General features: G+C 46.3%; 1 protein-coding gene and 1 long non-coding RNA gene across 2 annotated transcripts in view; one reads left to right on the plus strand and one right to left on the minus strand.

Moving 5' to 3' along the window:
- PITPNC1 (phosphatidylinositol transfer protein cytoplasmic 1) overlaps positions 1-18896 on the plus strand; it is an 864322-nt gene that overhangs the window by 503278 nt on the left and 342148 nt on the right. The window contains exon 4 of the mRNA XM_069199903.1: positions 9023-9030. Coding sequence (XP_069056004.1) covers positions 9023-9030 — 8 coding nt within the window. The remainder of the gene's footprint in view (positions 1-9022; positions 9031-18896) is intronic.
- The window catches only part of LOC138245892 (uncharacterized), a 253384-nt gene that overhangs the window by 187711 nt on the left and 46777 nt on the right, over positions 1-18896 (minus strand). The gene's annotated exons all lie outside the window — the stretch shown is intronic.

Raw genomic sequence — 18896 nt, forward strand, 5'->3', positions numbered from 1 at the left:
TGGGGTGAAACACATGGAGGCAAAAGACTAAAAGCACAAAAAAGACAAAAATAATCTGGAAAAAGTTAGTCTCGGAATGTAGGTGACTAACTAAGGTACTAAGGTGGACAAAAGATATGTAAAAAGGGAAAGCATCAGCATGTCAGAAGCTCGATCAAGAATCTTCTGTAAATGGTTTACGAAGGATTCTCTAAATCTCGGCAGAGCATCTCAAAGGGCGAAGGGAGAGAGGGTGATACCTCTCCAAGGGGCAAATCATACCGGGACTTTTCTTCCGCAAAGCATCTGAGTCGGAAGTCTGAAAGAATCTCCCTAAAGTCCATCTAATCATTGAAATTAAAGTTCACAAAGCATTCTGATTCGTCAAAAGTATCAGTCCAATTTAGGTTGAAGGGGCATCACCCAATAGAAGTTGATCACACAACTCCAACTTGAAACATCTACATCCTTTCCCAGGTCTGTCAGGGGAACATCTCCCATCTGTGTGACTCCACATAAGTTTGAAACAATTGTATACATTGTCTACCCATGTTCCACAATGTCCTGCTATCAAGTACACTACAATACAATCTATGGGTAAACAATAGAATCTATCACCAAAATCTGGTCTTCTCATGGGAACGAAATGTGAAAGAAAACTCAAGTTAAAAATGAATCAATATTTCCTGCAAAGTCACGAAATTCAAGCTTAAAAGGCCTCACTTAGGCTAACTCATGAGAATTATAGCAATACATTCAATTATTATGTTTTAATAAAAAAGATGTAATATGCACACTTGTGAATTTAACATTAATAATAATTCATTAATATGAGTAATACATTACATTTTAAACGAGAAAGCTTTGGTTATGCATTACATTAGATATAACAAAGAAGTACATTTCTTTAATTTTTGCATGCATTTTTTAAACCAGTAATCAATAGAAATTCAATATTGTTTCAATACATTCTGGTAATTTAGAGTCTAAATTACACTATAACATCAGTTTAATCCCTCTAACATGTGATTTAATTCAAATACCAGCTAAGTCAAACTCTGCAATGTGAACTAATGCACATTTAAATTGTCAGTGCATCTTCTGTGTTTAAACCATTAGTGTTTTCATTAACATAGGACACAAACTGTCATATTTTGATGACTTCTGTAAAAAGAGGGACTCTACTTCAAATTAGACTACATCAGTATTGAGCCATGAAGGTCTCTGCCCATTTGCACTGAAAATCTTGTAGGCAGCTTGTAAGACTGGCATTCGTTGGCAGCTGTTCTTCTGGATGTTTAGAATCCATCTTACAGCTAAAATTGCAGTACCTTCTCTTCAGTGCAATGAAGATACACTTTTTTAGTTTCTTATGTAGCTGATTTACCCAGATTTTCCTCAGATTATCTTGTAAATTGAAAGTTTTGCTCTTGGTGATTGACTTTACTTTAGTGGACTTAACTTCAACTCCGGTAGTCCTTCTCAGTGCTTTATTTGAGCCGGTGTTTTCCTGTGTTCAGCACTGGCACTTAATTGTTAACACCGGTACTTATGACAGCCAGTTACATGGTGGCGGTGCTTGTCCAATTTTGTGATGAACACAGCAGTTGTTTAATACATCTATATACATTAAAAATAGCTTGGGTGGCAAGCATTAGTAATTTTTAATGTATAAAATGCCTACATTGTCATTAGTAGCGCTATGGGTGGTGCAAGCTGCAGTAGTCTCTTGACAGGGGCCCTGGTGCCTATTTCTTTACAAATTAGGTACTTGCCCTTCGGTTCTTAAGGTGTCTTCATCTCTTTAAAGGCACTGCTCCTCGGGGGATAGGGTGCACCAAACCACGTCACTTAATTTGGCGTGGCTCAGTCGGTTTGTCATATTTTTAATTGTCTGGTGGTTAACCCATCTTCTCAAGTTGAACTGCTCAGTTATTTATTATGAGGAACATTTCAGCTTTCCAACATTGTGTTCCAACCTCTCCACAAGGAGCGGATACGTGCTACCGTTTTGATGTCTTTGCCTTGTTCTAGCATATAATTACAAGCCAGTATGCTTATTATGTATATAGGTTTTTGTTTAGGTTTAACTGGTACATTTTTGTGGATGACCACTGAATCACCTGCTGGTGCCACCTGTACATACGGGATCTGGCACTAACTGATAAACCCAGGTGATCTTCGATATTCAAAGCAACTCGCCCTCCGCAGTCCCCGTGGCCTCAGTCCAAGCACCAGACTCTCAGCTAGAAGTTATATAAATGGTGCCTTAGAGTAGCTTGTCTCCTCGTGATAACGCGAGCCTGCCTCTCATCCAGTTCCGTCCTACCACTACCTAATGTCTAGACCTGATAACCCATTGCCTTCCTGGCCGCCACAGGATTCCTGGTTCTCTCACCTCCGCTGTGGGACTCGAGTCTCTTCAGACTAAGCCTGCTCTTCTCGCCTCTTCTGGTCAGCCACCCACTTCCTACCTGTTTACTGCTGATTTTTGGCATCTTCGTTCCTCCAGTGAACCTTAGCTAGACTCTACAATTTCTGCACAATTCTCCTGCGCCACCCACTATTTTTTCTTTTGCCCTCCCTCCTCCAGCATTCCCCACAGGTTGGTGAATTCTTTCTTTTTTTGGTAACCGCGCTAAAACCAGTAGTTTTTTGCTTGTTATTCAAATTAATGAAAATTGTTTTTCTTGAAATTTGATAGCCCAGGCAAGAGGGCCGTAGTAACAGATGCAAAGGTATGTGGAAGCCATATCTCTGAAGTTAAAGGCTTTCTTTACATTTTTCGAAAGATTTATTTATAATGGCTTACAACGTAATGCTGCTGGAACGTAATATATAATGTGCAACCCGCTTGAGGATCATTTTGTCAATGGTATATATTACCATATGGAAATTATGGCTAGCACCTCAACAAAAGTTTGACTTCCATTTATCTCCCGGTAGTGGTTTAAACATTTTTAGGGAAGGAAGCAGGCAGACTTCTAAAAATCGGAATGAGTTCCACGGCATGTTATCTTATGCTAGTGAGTGTATAGTGTTTAAATAGATACACTACTTTTCAGTGTTTTAGGCAACATCCCCAAGGAACGCTCACGAGTTTAAATTGCGATTATAACCCAGGTTATATTTTAAAACCCCTCTTAAATTTTAGAAAATCTTTGGTTGTGAACTTTTCCATTTTCTTTCTGTTTTAGTTCCTTCAGTTCCTTGCCATGCTTCAGTGGTTAATGACTTGATGGCATGAGGTTGCTTGCAAGACAGTCTGGTGCTGACGTTAATCGTTAGTGTAGTTTTGTCATTCCTGTTCGTAGTTAGGCCTGGACTAAATTATGCATTTTCGTGTTTCATGTATCTTGCAGCATTTGATTTTCATTCATCCTGTCAGTGACCTTTGGTAGTTTTCCAAGCTGCCTGCAGTTGTACTGGCTCTGTGCTATTGGAAGCACGGTTCTTTGTCATTTTATTTTCTGCTTACAGTTTACAATCCACGCTTAGACAGCAGCCTGGCATTGTCTTTAAATGAGTGTTATCAAATGCCCTGTAAAATCAAAGGTCCAAGCTGTAAGGGCAGCATCTCTTTATTTTGTAATTTATGTTTTTGGAGTTTTATATAGCGCAAACGCAGCCCAAGGTTATTGGAACGTTTTACAGAAGCACCAGATTACATTGCACAAGGGCAGATAATTTTCATTTCGCACATATACAAAGATTAAGCCCTAATTTAGATTTTAGAGTGTGTTATTTAATACTCTGTCAGCCTTTCAACCTGATGGAGTAACTGTACTCTGAATTTCAAGATTTCCGCCCACCCACCAGACTTCTCTTAACATTGGCAGGAACCATCACCATGTGTTTTCTTGTAGGGTGTGGGGCTTTTTTCAGTTTTCACCACCATTTACTGCCAGGTTTTACCTGACGGTGACAGGCAGTGGAAACTGCAAAAAGAACCGATGATGGACAAAATGATGAAAAATGTCAAACATTCACCCCCCAGTCAGAGATCTGGTCCTAAATCCATTGTTCTTTTGCCCACCATGCGAGCCCAGTTTGAACACAGCCATATGCAAATCAGTCTTGAATCAGCTCGAACTGTCAGGCCAGGTCCTCCCTGGACTGGAAACAATCATCCTGGGACCGGTTTTGGGGTATCACCATTCATCAGCCAGGCTAGCTTGAATCCAGTGGCACAATGAGCTCAGGACCCATGTCTGGGCATGGTGGGGAAAAAAATGATTACTTTAGGCCCAGATTGCTGACTGGTGGTGAATATTTGCCATTGTCCAGCTATCCGTCCATCATCTGTTTTTTCTACATTTCTCGCACTAAGTGTGCTTGGTCAGGTTCTCCCCAGACTGGAAACAAGCATCCTGGGACCGGTTTTGGTATCATCCCTCATCAACTAGGTTGACCTGTATCCAGTGGCACAGTGATACCAGGACCACATCTGGGCATCGCCAGTCACTGGTTTCAAGCTAGCCTTGCTGATGAGAGTGATACCCAGAAACCATCCCACAATGCTTGTTTCCGGTCCAGGGAGGACCTGCCCTGGCAGTTGAGGCTGGACTGTTCCCATGGGGAGCATGGTCAAGACTGTTTTGCATATGGCTGGGTCCAAACTGGGGTGGCGTGGTGAGCAAAAAAAAAAAACAATGGATTTAACCCAGATCTGTGACTGGGGTGAATGTTTGACAGTGTTCAACATTCCATCTATCGTCTTTTTGTGTTGCTAGGGCAGTGAAAACTGGCCATTTGACTGCCCCCTCTAAATCAGGAAAATGGTCAAATGGCCAAACATTCCATAGCCCTTACTCCTTCGGGCCATCGGAGGAATATGTCAGTGGTGAAGACAGAATAGTCTCCATCTCTGACATTTTTAATGTCTGCCCATCTGTAAATCAGACAGGCGGACCTCTGGTTTTGGGGAGAGAGTACACCATTGCGGTTGCAACTTAGTACCCTCTAGACCAAACTCTAAATCAGCCCAGTAGTGACCATGTTCCACAGGTCCATAATCTGCAGTCCAGTCTATTAGGCCACATCTCCTCCCCTTCTTTTTGCCATTGCTTGGGTACTGCAAGCATCCTAAGAGAACCGAGCAATGTCTTTTTTTTCTAGTTTTGACGCCTTATTTCCATGCCTCAGATTACATGTCCCTGAGTTATGCAGCACAGGATTATCAGTTAAATACCTTAACATCGCAAATTGAAATATATTTCGAATTCTTCCAACCCACAGTCATTTAATAATTTGATGTAGAATATTTGGTAGTTAATATGCACTTTTATTTATTAATTTTTACTAAGCTTACATTTTTGAAAAGTGCTTAGCCAACCCTGTCAACTTGATGTAAAGATACAAATAGATATTCCCAAAAGAAATTCACAACTATGCACATTTTCTTTACAATACCTCTTCCACCGAGCACCAGGGTTACCCGACAAAGCTGAATGGATAGGAACCTAAACTGATCACTCTGCCGTTCAAGGCAGTATTTCCAGAAATTGGTCTTTACATTCACACCGTTATGGGGAAGCCTGATGAGTGTGCATAGAAATGTATTCCTTACCCACTGCCAAGAATTCTATTAAGCTTTGAGCAGAGGCATCGTAAAGCACATAACATTATTTTTGGATAGCTGTATCTTTATTGGATTTCATAATCAACATCAACAGAGGCACGTGTGGTATTTCAGAGACAACAGTACTTGGTAACACCACCAAATGTGAAAAGCTCAGTATCCCAAAAAATGTCCTCCAGAACAGACATTCATATGCCTTCCTCAAGGAAAAGAAACATACATTAAACATAATTTAGCTCAAGAACAAAGTCCTCCAGATGAGACCACAGATGAGTAACAGGTAGGGGTGTCTACTGCCTGTGACCTATGCTGGTCCCATTCTCACTTAAAGTGGGTGGCTGCCATACACCCTTGCCGGAATTCCAATGAGCAACTGGATTTCGAGTAGGGAGAGGCAACAGTTTAAAGAGAAAGTGTTGGATGAAGAGGGTGGTATGCAGGGTGTTAAGGAAAATCAAGTAATGGCAGGACAAGACAGAATGGGAGAGGGTACGGGGTGGACTTGATTTATTTTCCTGGAGAGGGTATTTTAACCAAGATGGAGCAGAGAGGGAGAGTAGATCTGTGGTGCAGAGTCCCCCAGTTGTTTGGGGCAGGCATCTCTGCTCGGGCCACCACTGCTGCAGTCCCTGCCACCCCCCAGTGGTGGATCTTTACTCCTCTATGCTACATCTGTTCTCTACGCCCCTCTCCCTTGGGTGCTCCCACTGTAAGACAGGTTATTCACTTAGTTGTGGTCCGTTCTAGGGATGAAGGTGATGAGGGTTGAGGGGGTTAGGGAATAAGGATGGCACCAGAAAAGTCTGTATCCTGACTGAAGACGCAGACTGACACCACTGCTCTTAGCCCCTTCCCAAAGCCTAAGGGCCTCCATCTCAGAGGCCAGGCACTTATGGACTGTATCTGCAGAGAAGGTGGTGATCTCTGTTTTATTGCACCCTTCAGACCTCAAAAGGGAACATTTTGTCAACGATGACTACCATTTCCATTCTTATTGTTTGAGACAGATGCTTTATCTCCAAGGGGAAAACGCCATTCCCATCTTTCTTTTCAATTCCCTTCAGCTGCCATTCAGCATGGAGAGGGGATTGGGGTAAAGGACTGGAGGCACTTCTATTTTGGCTGATTCTTCCTCATATCATTTTGCTGTATCTGCAAATAGCTTCCACTTCATGCTCTGCAATCACTCAAAAGCAACCATGCTCCATGCTACAGTGCAAACTATATATATATATATATATATATATATATATATATATATATATATATATATATATATATAAATATATATATATATATAAATATATGTAATGGGAACCTAGCTACAGAACAACAGATTGCTGAAAAACTGAAAAAGGCAGGAATATTTGTTTTAAATTGCTTACAGTGAGCTAGGATGTAGGTAGGGTTCTTATCTTGTGGGGTGGTAATGCTGCATGAAAGGTTGTGTCTTAAGTTGCTTCCTGAACTGAATGATGCTATGGAATGACGTAAGAGGATCATTTTCTACTGCTTAAAATAAGAACCTTGCGAAAGCCCTAGGTTTATAGCTGTGTAAGGGGTGAAACGCGTGTCGGTTGCTTAATGAAATCTCTTGTATAAAAAAAAAATTGGATCAATATTGCTGTATTTACCCATTGGAAGATATGCTCTTGCTGTATTAAAAAAATCACCACCTCAACATCAAGAAATGTGGTTCTCTTTATTTAATTAATAATGGGTGGGTCAACCTACTGTTTCTTTATATCAAGTCTTTAGTCTTTAATCTACAATGCCAATATCTCCACCTCTCACCAATGCAAGATCTATTGCATTACAAATGCTTGTTAAAATTCTCTCCTGCCACACCATATGTGCATGCCCCCTCCATGCAATGCCAGCTTTGTGTGTGTGCTGCCTCTTCATGATCCCCCAAGTAGTGCATGTTCCGTTCCCTCTGCCACAGTGCCATCTTGTTCACTTCTACCTTTTATAAACATGCTACCTTGAAATGGATCCACATGAGGGTGTGTCTTACTGTCATCAACCGAAGGACTGTCACTTTTAATGTTCCCCAACCTTTATACATAGCTGCTGTAGCAGGCACTTCATCGCAGTTAACATCATCATTGCTGGCTTGTGAGCTCACTTCACAAAGTAAGAGCTCTAGTGCCACCAGCACCACACCAACTGCTGGGGTCCACAAGGTTATCCCACCCCTGCGTAATGGCAGCTCCCCCAGGAGGCACCTCCTGCACTAGAAGTCAGCCTCTGTTTTTTGGTGCATGCCTTCTGGCCCTGGACCGCAGTTGCTGGTGGCTCACAGCCCTCGCCCGACACCAACATCAGTGAGGCAGTACCACCACTGGCCTGCCTTCACGTGGCAACTCCCATCTTCTTCATGGCCCCACTCCGTGACTACACTCTACTCTTCCCTCAGGTGGTGAGCGGGCAGTCATCCCGACAGCTGCTTCCTCTCCGGGCCTCTCAAGGCCTACCCATGCTTGTGACAGAAACTCTGACCAGCTTAACTCATCCCTCCCTGCAGGGTCTGTCAACTAGCCTCAGCCTTGTCCGCCACTCAAGAGTTAGTGGAACCCTACACTAATGATGAAGAATAGAAACTGCAAACTTGATAAATGCTAAACTAACACTCCTCCCTGGACCAGAGTGCGCTGACGACTGTGCCCAGTCCCCTGTGTCCTCGTCCCTGTCATCCTGGCCCCCGCCAACGACCTGCCTTCTCCTGTCCTTTCCCCCAGTTGTCTTGGGTTGCGCCAACTGACCGCTGCCACCCTTGGGATCACCGTTCACCCCCGGCTTGCACCGGCCTCGAGCTGCTGCTGTTCCCCTGTCACTTCTGGTGGGGGTAGTCGTGCGGTCGTCTGGGGTGTGTGCAGTGGTGCATGGCGAGCAGCGCCGGCAGCTCGCAAGGGGCCACGGACCGTGACAGCAGGGTTAGCACCATTTTTACCCTGACAAAGCAATAGCATGAGCTTCCTGGGACTTTGCGGTAATGCGAGGAAATTCGTGGGATGCATTAATATCGCCCCAGATTAGTGAAGTGACACTTGGCATAGCGGAGACAGGCCACAGCTTCTGTGATGCGTCTCAAGGGACCCAGCGTGACGCCGGATAGCCTGCTGAGCACAGCATTGCAGCAATCCATGTGGGAGGTGACCTTGGCTTGCACATTTGCGCTATAATCCATTTCTGATACGAAGGGTTTCATTTTTTCAGGAGCGAGAGCTCATTCAAAAACAAAACTAAGCACCTGAAATTCAGTATGTCTCATTTGTAGCGCCAACCTTGAGATTATTTTGTTGATTGTCATCATATACCTAGTTTAATGTTTTAATGATCAAATGCATTTGTGATGAGCTTATTCCAAACATTCAGTATTTATGTTTTCCTGCAATTCTTTCGCATAGTAATTTAATCTTTTCTCTCTCTCTCTCTCTCCTTCATCAACATTCAAACCAGAATACACAGTAAGTTGTCTCTAATTTTCCTACTTATAGCATCAGAAAGCAGTATCAACAATTTTATTCGCCTGAGGTTTAAAGTGTCGTTGTTCGCTTAAAGCTCACGAGTTCTTATAGCAAGTAAAGCCATGCTCCCTGAATCTGTCATGAACTGGCGCTGTGAGTTTTTGCTATTGTTATGACATTTTCTGCAACTATTGTAATTTGTCTTGGATGTTTTAGCCTTAAGAGAAAAAAACACTGACATATAGCTGCTTTGCTTGATTGAGCTTTACACAGCTCCCAGAACTCTGTGGGATTAACCAGCGTGCCTGACCAATCAAGTACTGGGCCTGAATTCATATGTTTGGTTTTTCACTTTACATTTCTCACAGTGCTTTTGGCCGCTTGCGCCCAAACTCCGTGACTCATATGCTCATCTGTAAACTGGAAATACTTTGGAAGTTTACTTTTTTGTGGCGTTATGAATGGAATTTTCATTTGTGAGTGATTCATACGTTCTGTCCTGGACATTTCCTCCCAGTGGATGGAGCTTAAGCTTGTAACACTACTGTTGAAGCGTTCATGGGTTTTTTCTTCTTTACTTTGGACACGTCATTTTGCTCCAATTGTGTTTAGAATTAGGACCCTCAACTCCGTTATTCGCCATTTCATTGCCTACTGCACACTCTGCGACCCTGAAGGGTAATTCTTAATGGAGGCTTCATGTTCCCGACGGAATCCAACATACTGTACCAAAAGCAAACCTGCCTGCAGCTGGACCACACCTAGCGCCCAGAACTCTGGGCCAGGCTGTTCCCATGGTGATCTACCTCAATGCCTTGCACAGACCTGAAGTCAGCTGCATAGTTTAAAACCTAAAGATACTTCTCCAAACATTTTATTCCCACTGACCTGATTCTATACCCTACTGTAAATTAAACAAGCATTGCAATGCTTGGGGTCTCACGTTTGCTCGTGTTAGCTATTAGCGTTGTATATTCCTAACTAGACTTTTCTTGCCACACAAACTGAAAATAAAAAATTAAACAGTTGGCATAAGCGAGCCGATTCAAAGCGCCGCCATGAGCACGCAGAGAGAGACAAAAGGAAAAAGTTCACCCTCAGTCAAAGTTATCGACAAAAGTGCAATTATCTATGTAACAGGTTCGATGGCCAAGGTGGTAACAAAACCTCCCTCAGGAGGGACAAACGTAAAGCAGTTACCAACGAAAACAAAGGATTAGTGAAAGGCAAGGCCGTGAACAAGTGATAGTGATGGGCGTGCGGTGGGCGTAGTTAAAAGCCCAGATACATACCAACACATTGGAAAAGCAGCGCTTGCGTGCTGCTATGCTCGACCTAAAAGCAAATCTGTGAATTTACTTTCTTTCTGTTTGAGGGACCCCTCTAAATCACTTTTGCAGTAACCTAATATTGTCCATCTTAAAGAGCAGGACATGTTATCTTCACAGCACTCACTCACAGGGTGTTGGACCTGGCCCTTTTTGCAGGGTCATCCCCAAAATCTTTGCCTTCCTCCTCCTATTTGTCTGACCTCTTTTGGTTGGCTTTAGTACTCTGAGCACTTTATCACTGCTGATCAGTGCTAAAGCACGTTTGCTCTCCCTTCTAAACTTGGTATGATTAGCTTACACCTGATTGGCACATTTAATTTACCTGTAAATCCCTTGTACAGTGGTATCCCTTATTCCCAGGGCCTATAAATTAAATGCTACTGTGTCGTCCTGCAGCGCAGTTTGCACCACCCACAGAAGTAGCCTTTGAAATCTGTCTCAGGCCTGCCACCGCAGGGCCTGCATGTGCAGTTTACTGCCACAGGGACCTGGCATGTAAATTTACTTGCCAGGCCTGGAACTCCCCTTTTACTACATACAACTCACCCCTAAAGTAGGCCCTAGCTGACCCTATGGGTAGGATGCTGTGTATGTAAAAGGTAGGACATAGGTCTTTATGCACTGGTAGTGACATAGGACTCGGAAGCCGCCAGCAGGCCCTTACCCCCAACACCAGTGATACACCAACCGACAAGACAATTTAGTTTGTTGGAAGAAGTATTTATTTTATATATACTTTCATTAAAATCAAATAAACAATTTATGAAAATCATCATATGCAAATTACTCTATTAAAAACATTTCACTGTAAAATTAATATATACTGTTATAGATACTTTTTTCATTTGTAACCATAAATCATTTTTGACAGGATCCCTTCCTGTCCTGAACCTCCTTTGGACCACACAGGGACTGGTCGTCACCTGTATCCTTAGGGGGGGGCGCTACCCCTGCTTCCTCTGTTCCTTGCCCCCATGCTCAGGGTTCCGCCCCCTCTCCAAACACCAATCAGCAAAGGGGTGTACCGGGGCGGCCCAGGGCATGAGCCCCGTGACCACCCCAGTGATCTGGGCTCCCTACCCCCAATCAGGTGTGTCCAACCGCAGGTTGGTCCAGGACTTCAGGATCCTATCTCTGTTGTTATACCGGGGCCCCACCCTTGGGGTCCCCTCTGTTGCTTCCGGTTACTTTAGCCTCTCTTTTTCCGCCTAATACTAAGGAGAGGGTGGGTAGGTCAACAAAAAGCCTGTCCGTTCAGGCCGCCGCGCCAGGAAGAAGAAGGCCGAGCCTTCTGGGGGGGCGCTTTTATGCACCCCACTGGCTCGCGGCGGCCCAAACCGGTCCGGCACCGTCGTTGGACCAACGTCCTCAACGCGGCGCCAGTTCCGCTCCCACGCCTCGCGAGGCGTGCGAGCGGAAGCCGCAGGCCAGCCCACGCACAACTAGTGCGAGGGTCAGGGCCCGGCGTCCCCAACCCCTAAGGGGCCGCGCTCCCCCCATGTTGGGGGTGCGCTTTTCCATAGGACTCGGAAGCCGCCAGCAGGCCCTTACCCCCAACACCCTTGGGGTCCCCTCTGTTGCTTCCGGTTACGTTAGTCTCTCTTCTTCCGCCACGAGGGCGACCAGGGCCCCAAAGGTCCTTCGCCCTCCCCACCAGAAAACAAACACTTGGCAAAGAATCACATATCAGCCATGGATTGGTCAGTACCGGCATCAGACAAGTGAACCAAGTCCCTATGAAACATTTCCGGTCCTTTTAATTGTCTGTGGGATGTTCCACAAACGGCCCGGACCAGGGCATAGTTTTGCCATCTCCGCGTTAAGTCTCCTAACTGACACATTGATTGTCCTTGGCTTTATTCCTGTGCCCCATTTTTCCCGTGGCACCATGTGAGACCAGGCAATGGCTGCGTTAGGGAATTGCTTAGCTAGCTTTGTAATTTCTAAAAATATGGCCTCCCTGAGGGCCTTCCGTCCTAAGTGCACCAGGTCGTTGCCTCCAAGGTGAATGATGATGATGTCCGGGGACTGGAGCCCTGCACATCCACGAGCCAGATCTACCAGCTGCTGCAGCTGTTTAATTCCTTTGCCGCCAACCCCGCACCACCTGAAGGCCACGTCTAAGCTTGCCGCCGGATTCGGTTTACGGAGCTGCTGCAACCGGTATGCCGCCCGACGAACGAATGAATGCCCCAATACCCAAACCACACGAGGAGCCATCTACTGTAATAAAGGGAAAAATGCGTGAGAAATGATAATGAATTTTAACCACTGATTAGACCAGTTCTGACCTATCGTAATGCTTGTAACAGTTGGATGCCCATCTTCCAATGGCTTTCACCTCTGAGATGGGCAAGCCTGCCCCTGCTGCCAAGGTAGCCACGCCAATCCTGAATGAATGGGGGGAGTAACCCCGAGGTTCTACGCCCACTGCCATTAGTGTAATCTTCAGTACCTCTGCAAATTGGTAGCGCGACAGACAGTCCCCATTTGCATGTATGAATAGCACAGTGGATTTCTCTATAGGGCGCACCTTTAAGTAAGCAGCTAGATTGGCTACAGGACAGATAATTGACCCTTGCGGAGCCCGGAGACCAATCCTCGCCCCCTTGCCTAACTGATCAGTTTTAGACTTACGCAGCTGTATGGTGGTAGAGTTTTTATCGATTATCACATCGGGCCACTGGAGACCCCCCGCGTGGTCGTTCTTGGAAATACCTATAATTTCCCTAATGCCGAAGGCCCCATAAAAAGCCACTGAAAAGGCCGCTGTGTATAAGGTAGTCTCAAAAGGTGACGATGTAACTAAGGTGACTGAGCCCAGCAATTTTTCGAATAATTGAGGGGTTATGGGCCGGCTGGAGTCTGCCCTGGGACCGTCCGTTCTAGACCACCCCACTAGCGCCTTCTTAATAACAAAGGCATTGAGTTTAGAGTCTTGCCCCCTTAGCTTGGTGAAAAAACGGATGGCTGACAAATTGGCTTTGGCGCAAGACCCTGGTTTACCATTGCTCTTTAAATTTTGCAAAAAGGCACAGATTGCTTCGGATGAAAACCAATCTAAGGTGTTCACGGATTTCAAAAACAGTCTATAATGTAAGAAGGCCCTTTCGTATGCCCCCCTTGTGCGTGTCGCCAATGATGACACTACTAGGGCTGATGCACCAGTCCTCCACAGTGATGTTGGAAACTGTCATCCTCTCCGACGTCTGTGGGTGGAACCTCTGAAAATCCTGCATTAATGATCGAGACAAGGCATCAGCCGCATTGTTATTTACCCCTGGAACATGTTTTGCGCGGAATGTGATGTTGAGTTTCAAACACTGTAACACCAAATGCTTAAATAATATAAGTACCCATCTGCAACTAGCTTTTTGTCTATTGATATACTCCACTTCTGCCATGTTGTCTGACCAAAATACTACCGACTTGTCTTTTAATATGTCGTCCCAGACAGATACCGCGACAATGATGGGAAATAGTTCTAAAAATGCAATATTCTTGGTGAGACCTAGGTTAACCCATTCTGATGGCCAATCAGCCCTGCACCAGGCGGAACCTAGGATAGCCCCGAATCCCACGCTGCCTGCAGCGTCTGTGAATAGGCCGAAGGAGGGGCTATCTACTGGGAGATGAGGCCAGATTACCGCCCCATTGAAGTCTTGTAGGAAAGCATCCCAGACCCTCAAATCTTCCTTTACTTCAGCAGACAGTCTGGTGTTGTAGGAAGTTGGCTCTGTATGTGCTATTTCAAAGTAAGGAATAGCATGCACAGAGTCCAAGGGTTCCCCTTAGAGGTAAAATAGTGGTAAAAATAGATAATACTAATGCTCTATTTTGTGGTAGTGTGGTCGAGCAGTAGGCTTATCCAAGGAGTAGTGTTAAGCATTTGTTGTACATACACATAGACAATAAATGAGGTACACACACTCAGAGACAAATCCAGCCAATAGGTTTTTATATAGAAAAATATCTTTTCTTAGTTTATTTTAAGAACCACAGGTTCAAATTCTACATGTAATAGCTCATTCGAAAGGTATTGCAGGTAAGTACTTTAGGAACTTCAAATCATCAAAATTGCATGTATATTTTTCAAGTTATTGACAAATAGCTGTTTTAAAAGTGGACACTTAGTGCAATTTTCACAGTTCCTAGGGGAGGTAAGTATTTGTTAGTTTTACCAGGTAAGTAAGACACTTACAGGGTTCAGTTCTTGGTCCAAGGTAGCCCACCGTTGGGGGTTCAGAGCAACCCCAAAGTCACCACACCAGCAGCTCAGGGCCGGTCAGGTGCAGAGTTCAAAGTGGTGCCCAAAACACATAGGCTAGAATGGAGAGGAGGGGGGTGCCCCGGTTCCGGTCTGTTTGCAGGTAAGTACCCGCGTCTTCGGAGGGCAGACCAGAGGGGTTTTGTAGGGCACCGGGGGGGACACAAGTCCACACAGAAATTTCACCCTCAGCGGCGCGGGGGCGGCCGGGTGCAGTGTAGAAACAAGCGTCGGGTTCGCAATGTTAGTCTATGAGAGATCTCGGGATCTCTTCAGCGCTGCAGGCAGGCAAGGGGGGGGTTCCTCGGGGAAACCTCCACTTGGGCAAGGGAGAGGGACTCCTGGGGGTCACTCCTCCAGTGAAAGTCCGGTCCTTCAGGTCCTGGGGGCTGCGGGTGCAGGGTCTCTCCCAGGCGTCGGGACTTTAGGTTCAAAGAGTCGCGGTCAGGGGAAGCCTCGGGATTCCCTCTGCAGGCGGCGCTGTGGGGGCTCAGGGGGGACAGGTTTTGGTACTCACAGTATCAGAGTAGTCCTGGGGTCCCTCCTGAGGTGTCGGGTCTCCACCAGCCGAGTCGGGGTCGCCGGGTGCAGTGTTGCAAGTCTCACGCTTCTTGCGGGGAGCTTGCAGGGTTCTTTTAAAGCTGCTGGAAACAAAGTTGCAGCTTTTCTTGGAGCAGGTCCGCTGTCCTCGGGAGTTTCTTGTCTTTTCGAAGTAGGGGCAGCCCTCAGAGGATGTCGAGGTCGCTGGTCCCTTCGGAAGGCGTCGCTGGAGCAGGATCTTTGGAAGGCAGGAGACAGGCCGGTGAGTTTCTGGAGCCAAGGCAGTTGTCGTCTTCTGGTCTTCCGCTGCAGGGGTTTTCAGCTGGGCAGTCCTTCTTCTTGTTGCAGGAATCTAATTTTCTAGGGTTCAGGGTAGCCCTTAAATACTAAATTTAAGGGCGTGTTTAGGTCTGGGGGGTTAGTAGCCAATGGCTACTAGCCCTGAGGGTGGGTACACCCTCTTTGTGCCTCCTCCCAAGGGGAGGGGGTCACAATCCTAACCCTATTGGGGGAATCCTCCATCTGCAAGATGGAGGATTTCTAAAAGTTAGAGTCACCTCAGCTCAGGACACCTTAGGGGCTGTCCTGACTGGCCAGTGACTCCTCCTTGTTATTCTCATTATTTTCTCCGGCCTTGCCGCCAAAAGTGGGGCCTGGCCGGAGGGGGCGGGCAACTCCACTAGCTGGAGTGTCCTGCTGGGTTGGCACAAAGGAGGTGAGCCTTTGAGGCTCACCGCCAGGTGTGACAATTCCTGCCTGGGAGAGGTGTTAGCATCTCCACCCAGTGCAGGCTTTGTTACTGGCCTCAGAGTGACAAAGGCACTCTCCCCATGGGGCCAGCAACATGTCTCGGTTTGTGGCAGGCTGCTAAAACTAGTCAGCCTACACAGATAGTCGGTTAAGTTTCAGGGGGCGCCTCTAAGGTGCCCTCTGGGGTGTATTTTACAATAAAAGGTACACTGGCATCAGTGTGCATTTATTGTGCTGAGAAGTTTGATACCAAACTTCCCAGTTTTCAGTGTAGCCATTATGGTGCTGTGGAGTTCGTGTTTGACAGACTCCCAGACCATATACTCTTATGGCTACCCTGCACTTACAATGTCTAAGGTTTTGTTTAGACACTGTAGGGGTACCATGCTCATGCACTGGTACCCTCACCTATGGTATAGTGCACCCTGCCTTAGGGCTGTAAGGCCTGCTAGAGGGGTGTCTTACCTATACTGCATAGGCAGTGAGAGGCTGGCATGGCACCCTGAGGGGAGTGCCATGTCGACTTACTCGTTTTGTCCTCACTAGCACACACAAGCTGGCAAGCAGTGTGTCTGTGCTGAGTGAGAGGTCTCCAGGGTGGCATAAGACATGCTGCAGCCCTTAGAGACCTTCCTTGGCATCAGGGCCCTTGGTACTAGAAGTACCAGTTACAAGGGGCTTATCTGGATGCCAGGGTCTGCCAATTGTGGATACAAAAGTACAGGTTAGGGAAAGAACACTGGTGCTGGGGCCTGGTTAGCAGGCCTCAGCACACTTTCAATTGTAAACATAGCATCAGCAAAGGCAAAAAGTCAGGGGGCAACCATGCCAAGGAGGCATTTCCTTACACAACCCCCCCCCCCAAACGAAAGAGGATGAGACTAACCTTTCCCAAGAGAGTCTTCATTTTCTAAGTGGAAGAACCTGGAAAGGCCATCTGCATTGGCATGGGCAGTCCCAGGTCTGTGTTCCACTATAAAGTCCATTCCCTGTAGGGAGATGGACCACCTCAACAGTTTAGGATTTTCACCTTTCATTTGCATCAGCCATTTGAGAGGTCTGTGGTCGGTTTGAACTAGGAAGTGAGTCCCAAAGAGGTATGGTCTCAGCTTCTTCAGGGACCAAACCACAGCAAAGGCCTCCCTCTCAATGGCACTCCAACGCTGCTCCCTGGGGAGTAACCTCCTGCTAATGAAAGCAACAGGCTGGTCAAGGCCATCATCATTTGTTTGGGACAAAACTGCCCCTATCCCATGTTCAGAGGCATCAGTCTGCACAATGAACTGCTTAGAATAATCTGGAGCTTTGAGAACTGGTGCTGAGCACATTGCCTGTTTCAGGGTGTCAAAGGCCTGTTGGCAGTCCACAGTCCAGTTTACTTTCTTGGGCATTTTCTTGGAGGTGAGTTCAGTGAGGGCTGTCACAATGGATCCATATCCCTTCACAAACCTCCTGTAATACCCAGTCAAGCCAAGGAATGCCCTGACTTGAGTCTGGGTTTTTGGAGCTACCCAGTCCAGAATAGTCTGGATCTTGGGTTGGAGTGGCTGAACTTGGCCTCCACCTACAAGGTGTCCCAAGTAAACCACAGTTCCCTGCCCTATCTGGCATTTGGATGCCTTGATAGAGAGGCCTGCAGATTGCAGAGCCTTCAAAACCTTCCTCAGGTGGACCAGGTGATCCTGCCAGGTGGAGCTAAAGACAGCAATATCATCAAGATAAGCTGTGCTAAAGGACTCCAAGCCAGCAAGGACTTGATTCACCAACCTTTGGAAGGTGGCAGGGGCATTCTTTAAACCAAAGGGCATAACAGTAAACTGATAATGCCCATCAGGTGTGGAGAATGCTGTCTTTTCTTTTGCTCCAGGTGCCATTTTTATTTGCCAGTACCCTGCTGTCAAGTCAAAGGTACTTAGAAATTTGGCAGCACCTAATTTATCAATGAGCTCATCAGCTCTTGGAATTGGATGGGCATCTGTCTTGGTGACAGAATTGAGCCCTCTGTAGTCCACACAAAACCTCATCTCTTTCTTTCCATCTTTGGTGTGAGGTTTGGGGACTAAGACCACTGGGCTAGCCCAGGGGCTGTCAGAGCGCTCAATGACTCCCAATTCCAGCATCTTGTGGACTTCCACCTTGATGCTTTCTTTAACATGGTCAGATTGTCTAAAGATTTTGTTCTTGACAGGCATGCTGTCTCCTGTGTCCACATCATGGGTACACAGGTGTGTCTGACCAGGGGTTAAGGAGAAGAGTTCAGGAAACTGTTGTAGGACTCTCCTACAATCAGCTTGCTGTTGGCCAGAGAGGGTGTCTGAGTAGATCACTCCATCTACTGTACCATCTTTTGGGTCTGATGACAGAAGATCAGGGAGAGGTTCACTCTCTGCCTCCTGATCCTCATCTGTTACCATCAACAGATTGACATCAGCCCTGTCGTGGAAGAGCTTAAGGCGGTTTACATGGATCACCCTTTTGGGGCTCCTGCTTGTGCCCAGGTCCACCAAGTAGGTGACCTGACTCTTCCTCTCTAGTACTGGGTAAGGGCCACTCCATTTGTCCTGGAGTGCCCTGGGAGCCACAGGCTCCAGAACCCAGACCTTCTGCCCTGGTTGGAACTCAACCAGTGCAGCCTTTTGGTCATACCAAAACTTCTGGAGCTGTTGGCTGGCCTCAAGGTTTTTGGTTGCCTTTTCCATGTACTCTGCCATTCTAGAGCGAAGGCCAAGTACATAGTCCACTATGTCCTGTTTAGGCTCATGGAGAGGTCTCTCCCAGCCTTCTTTAACAAGGGCAAGTGGTCCCCTCACAGGATGACCAAACAGAAGTTCAAAGGGTGAGAACCCTACTCCCTTCTGTGGTACCTCCCTGTAAGCGAAAAGCAGACATGGCAGGAGGACATCCCATCTCCTTTTGAGTTTTTCTGGGAGCCCCATGATCATGCCCTTTAATGTCTTGTTGAATCTCTCCACCAAGCC

Source organism: Pleurodeles waltl, chromosome 7 (assembly GCF_031143425.1).
Source record: "Pleurodeles waltl isolate 20211129_DDA chromosome 7, aPleWal1.hap1.20221129, whole genome shotgun sequence".
NCBI classification, from domain to species: Eukaryota; Metazoa; Chordata; class Amphibia; order Caudata; family Salamandridae; genus Pleurodeles; species Pleurodeles waltl.